The sequence below is a fragment of the Papaver somniferum genome, chromosome 6 (assembly GCF_003573695.1).
Source record: "Papaver somniferum cultivar HN1 chromosome 6, ASM357369v1, whole genome shotgun sequence".
In the NCBI taxonomy this organism is placed as follows: Eukaryota; Viridiplantae; Streptophyta; class Magnoliopsida; order Ranunculales; family Papaveraceae; genus Papaver; species Papaver somniferum.
This window is the reverse complement of record NC_039363.1, coordinates 106,808,953-106,814,728: the sequence shown is the minus strand read 5'-3', so window position 1 is coordinate 106,814,728 and position 5,776 is coordinate 106,808,953. Positions and strand designations below refer to the sequence as shown.

Sequence of the window (5,776 nt, the reverse complement as noted above, 5' to 3'; positions counted from 1 at the left end):
ACATGGTTGTGTGGAGGCTGGCAACACGGGGGAATTTTTCCTCAAGGATACTTACAATGCTTTGAGGCATAAAGAAGTTAAAAAGAAGTGGCACAAATTGATTTGGTTTCCACATTGCATCCCAAGGCACTGTTTTATTGTTTGGGTCAGTCTTCAACGTGGCTTGAAGACCAAATTCAAGCTTCTCTCGTGGGGAATGGAGGTCGATCCTGTGTGCATCCTTTGTAATATCATGCTTGAGGATGACTACCATCTGTTTTTTAGCTGCAGCTACCCCGTTTTCATTCGGAGGCACATTCTAAGACTTTTGGGACTTAGAGACGTTATTGCTCAAGACTGGGACAAGCAGATTGACTGGTGTGTGGATCACATAAAGGGTGGAAACTCTATAGGTACAATCAAGAGGCTCATGTTTAATGCTTTCATATATCATGTTTGGTGTGAAAGAAATAGGAGGACCTTTTCTCAAAAGAGCATGCCTGCTGGCCTCTTATTTTTAAAGATGATCGAAGATGTCAGGCTCCGTTTGGCCACGTGCAAAGTCTATGTGCCTGACAACAATTAGTCCCGTAGCTTGACAGCTAAAATAAGGTGTCACACTGAGTTCTTTTTACCTGTCCAAAAAGCTATAAGCTGGCAAAAACCAGAGGTAGGGGATGTGGCAGTCAATACCGATGGATCCTTAAGTGATGATGGTGCTGGTTTTGGGGCAATAATTCGAGATGAGCATGGAACTGCTCTCTCTGCAGTGGAAGGTAGTTCAGGTCCCTCCTCCATTACTTTGCATGAGCTTCAAGGCATTGAAGCGGGTCTTAAACTTGCTATTCTCAATGGCCATTCCAGAATCTCTCTTAAGTCTGATTCCAAGACATCCCTAAGTTACCTTAAAGAAGACGGCAGCAAACCTCCCTGGACTTGTCACCATGTGTGGGAGTCTATTAAAAGACTCCGAATGCAGTTTGAAAAATGTTCCCACTCTCATAACTATAGAGAAGTTAATGGTGCGGCTGATTTGCTTGCTAGTTCTAGACCTGCATGGAATTTTGTTGTGGTTCATCCAAACTCGTTTTCTGAAGAGTTGAAGAAAATCATTAGGGAGGATGCCATGGGAAAAACGTACTACAGATAGGTGTAGCTTGTAAGAGTTTTCCCCCTTGAGGAAGTAGTGAGTTTGTTGCTCTGTAATTTTTATTTTCTTTTATTTTCTGTTCCTTTTCTGTTTTCGTTTGTAGGTTGTGGTCTCCTTTCCAAAAATAAATCCACGTTTCTCTTAGTCTTACCATTAGTATGGAATTTCACGGTTGGAGGTAAACAAGAACAAGTTAAGCACGTTTATGGAACTATGGGGTATATATGAAAACAAAACTAACATTTATATTGTACATGGAAATGTTTATGTACATGCCACATGTCTTGGAAGGGGCGGATGTGAAAGCAAGTATAGAGCATCATTCGTGTTTGTAATTGTATGCTTAACTTCTTCTTCTTTTTTTCTTTGTGTGCATACAACTTTTTACTGTGCTCATTTTCCATTTTTCGTAAATTCAACTGACCCATTCAAACGGGCATAGCATCGTATTATTCATAGACGAATAATTTTATACTGTGGGATATTGAAAGACGAACAAACAAAGTTTGGAAAAATGATGAAATTTCTCTTAATGAAATTAGAAGAGCTCGGTTGGAGGAATAATCAAGGGGGCAACTATCTATTGTAGTGATCATTTTATTAGGAAGAAAAAGAATTTGGTCAGCGAGCATAATAAAAAAGTACGTGCGATTACTAATTTTTGTTAGGAAAAAGAGAGAGCTTGATGGAAGAAAAGACAAAGATACGCAACTATCAATTTTCATCATCATTATGTTAGGAAGAGGATATGGGCTTGATCTGATATTATAACAAAAATGCATATATGGACAACTATCAATTTTTATCATGACTTTCTTAAGAAGAAATATATAATTTGGTTGGATGGTATAACAAAGGATACAGGCAGCTCTCAATTTTCATTATCATTTTATTATGAAAAAATAGGAAAAATTATCAATTTTCATCATACACATAACTATTTATTAAGAAGCCATAGATATGAAGGGAAAAAAAAAAGGAGATAACAGTTTCCCGCAAAGCATCGAAGAGACGTTGCTTTAATATTTTGTAGTATTTTGTACTATTTTTGATTGGTTTAAAAATTAGAAACTTAAAAGAAAAATCTAATTTACTGTGTTTTGAGCTTTATGAAGTCCAAATTCAATTTAGAAATTGCGGTATATTAATTAGGACTCTCCTTTCCAAATTAATATAGAAAGGGGAAAATAATCCACGTATTTCACACATATTTTCTGTAAAATTAAAGAACATAATAAATAAAATCTACACATATTTTCCACTTATTTAATGTATTTTTTCCCGCCACACCAAATCAAAAATACATCGTCATGAGACGGGGCGTAGCCCATTGCAGATGAATTCTACACTTCTAAAAAACACTTCTCTGCCATACCATGCTGCTTGGAAAGCTAGGACTATGTCCTTGGAAAAAATGCATGGTAGCTATGAAGACTCTTATAAAATGGTTCCATCCTTTGTAAACATGGTAGCAAGTACTAATCCTGGTTATGCATCAAATTACAGTGTTGGAAGGTAAATTGTTAATTATAATCTTTGTTGTTTTTTATGTAATGTTTGTATAATGGTTATTATGTAATGTTTGTATAATGTACATGTAATGTTTCAGGACGAATAATTGCTTTGAGTCAATGATGATTGCATTTCATGCTCCAATTCATGGGTGGAAAAATGGTTGCAGAAAAGTGGTTGGTGTTGATGCATGTCACCTTACTGGAAAGCTGAGAGGTGTTCTTATGGTTGCTACTAGTTTAGATGCACAGAACCAAGTTGTACCATTAGCAATACAAGTGGTCAGATTTTGAGAATTGGTATTTGTTGTTGAAGCAGTTAAAGCCCTTGATTGCATTGCAGGTAACATAAATTGTGGTTGTGTTTATTTCTACAAACTTTTAGCATGTATTTTCCACTGCAATTCTTCTTACAAGGTTGATTTTGGAATGGACAGGAATTGAACTGGTGATTTATGTCACCACAAGAAAAGCAACACTTATTGGCACGAAGCTGAACATCCAAAGATTTAACATAATCTATTGCATCTACAAACCATTCAAAATAATTGCAGATGGAGCAGTTGAAGAACTTATCACCAAGATGCTCAGGAGTTTGAGACTAGGCCTGTCAATGGAAGAATATCCGTCGGATATTCAGAAATCCAATATCCGACAGGTTAAGCACTATCGGATATTCGATATCCGATAATATCCTATAAGATATCAAAATCAGATATCGATTCCGATAGGCTAAGCTATCGAATATCGGATATTTATCCGATAATATCCGGTTATGAAAAAAATGTTAAAAACCCTTTAAAACATGTTCATAATTGAAATTTAAGTTCAATTTTTCAAACATTTCATATCGGATATCGGATATTTGTATCGGATATCGGATATTAGGGTAAATCACAAATAAATCATAAATATGGTTAGGGTAAATCATAAATAAATCCATGTTCTATCGGATATCGGATATTAACCAAACGGATAGAGCCTAATCCGATTCCAATAGGTTAAGGAAGAAATATCCGATAAATATATGTATTCGATATCCGATATCCGATAAAACGGATAAAATCCTATAGGATCCCGAATACTCGGAAATGGATTTCGGATATCGGACATATATTGACAGGCCTATTTGAGACAGCAGCATTCTCCTAACACCATTGCAAGGTACATTCTTGCACCTAGAGTAGATCCATGGACACTGAATTGGTGGATGATTATCTATTTCACACATGGAACAAACACTGTTAGAACTGCTACTGCTAGTTACCTCCACCATGCTTCTCATATTGAACTTTTGCATAATTCCATCCATTGTAGATGATTGTTTAGATTTTTAAGAGGAATTTTATTTGTTGCAGATAAATGGATGATGGTTTTATAGCAGACCAAACAGAATATGACCGTTCAACGGTCATATTTGGGTGACAGTGATGATGTGTACAACTTGCCACGTCATCGTAATCTTCCAGGTGGCAGTTGCAGAGATGACATGGACATGTTGCCGCGTATACAAGATGCCACGTAAGCTAGTGTGGTTAACTACCTAGAGTTAGATGTCAATGGTAGGTTTGTCTACTTTTGGATGCAAATACATTTGACGTGGCACCATTTTTTTTATTTTTGAATTTTAGATGGAAAAGCTTGTCAAAGGAACATATTTGTAATTCTGTTTAAAGAAGAAGCATATTTATAATTAAAATTATTAAGAGGTATATAGTCAAAAAAAACCCTTCTTTTTACTCGTCACTATGGGTCCTTATCAGCGCGCCTTTATTTCATCAATATGGTAATTGGTCAGTTCTGGATACTGGATGATAATTGATTCAGTGACCTTGTTTTATTTGTCATGTCCAAGTTGTGCAAAATTCTAACATTTTTGGTTGGATTTGGATATAATAGATGTGTGTGTTAAATTCCCCATTCGGGGAAGTGTCATATTCGGGTGTCTACTCATCTCTTTTTTAAAGCGTCGCTGACGAGTTAAGGCTTGTTGGCATTGTCTACCTCTCAGCATATAAATCACTAAATTCAGGGGAAAAGGAAATAATTTAACAGAAGCTCAAAAAATATTTTAATTGCCGTACCGAAAAATGATCGACACGTTGCAGGGAAATGTCACTTCACATGGAACTCGAATTTAGAAAGAGGATTGGCATTGATCATTCCTTAATCTTAGATTTTTGAGCGACTTATTATTGGTCGGGATGAAGACCGGGGAAGTTAGCATGTGATGAATGTGAGGCCATTCATGATGTCTTCTGTATTTGCACCGCCACCGCCCAGCAGCCTCATTATACGGCTGAAGTACCATATTCAGATATTTCACTGCCGATTCACGTTTCAGGATGTTAATGCAATGAGTGGTCCTCCAAAATTTGTTAATAGCCTCATTACATGAATCTTCCTTATTTGAGGGACAAACATTTTACAGAAAAATGATAGCAGACTAAAGTATTCACGTACTTACTTGGAATCAGAAACAGCAGCGTGCAATTTGTCTCAAAATGAATTTGATAATAGCACTCCTAAATTTCACAAGAATATTAAAAGATGCAGCCAGCGGCAAAAGCGATTGGCAGACACTTGCAAAAAAAAAATCCATCCAAATATCTCCCGAAAACACTCCAATAGCATAACTAAAAAACACAAAAATGAAAAATGAAGGATATGAATCGCGTACACTAGAAAAAGTCGTGGTTGTGGATGCTCTAGCACGAGATAGATATATCTGTTAGAGGGGACCCTATAGGAATCAAACATTCGCTAAAACCGGAGGAGATGGTGTCGGTGTCCCATAGTAGACGATCCCACTCATGTCTCTTAATGGTTCATGTATCTTTTCCTCCTCTTTTAAATTAAGTACTATAGGAGGGATATGTAATGGCTGTTTTGATTTGTCATTAGCTAGGATTGATGATAATAATGTCAACTAATCTTAAAAAGGGATTAGGTTTACATGATTGAGGAAGAGAATTCGGAAGTGCGGTTGTTTGCTAATGAGGCTTATGAGAGTGCGCTGTGCATGATCTATAACCAACAACTAGCAAAATTGAGACATCTAATATCTACAAATTACAAATTTTTACAGTGTTGGGGTTTAAGAAATTGGGTTATAGGCTTGTAGCCGTTGGTTACT

General features: G+C 36.5%; 1 protein-coding gene across 1 annotated transcript; it reads left to right on the top strand.

The window, feature by feature from the left end:
- The first annotated feature begins 196 nt into the window (after positions 1 to 196).
- LOC113291267 lies at positions 197 to 1,129 on the top strand. Its single transcript, XM_026540819.1, has 2 exons — positions 197 to 392; positions 627 to 1,129. Exons 1-2 carry the CDS (start codon positions 197 to 199, stop codon positions 1,127 to 1,129), a joined length of 699 nt encoding a protein of 232 aa, XP_026396604.1.
- Positions 1,130 to 5,776: the final 4,647 nt, after the last annotated feature.

Excerpts from the sequence above, each read along its gene's own strand:
- LOC113291267 (XM_026540819.1), top strand. The coding sequence starts at position 197 with ATGGAGGTCGATCCTGTGTGCATCCTTTGTAATATCATGCTTGAGGAT. Across the intron at positions 393-626 it reads AAAGGGTGGAAACTCTATAG|CTATAAGCTGGCAAAAACCA; the intron begins GTACAATCAAGA and ends CTGTCCAAAAAG.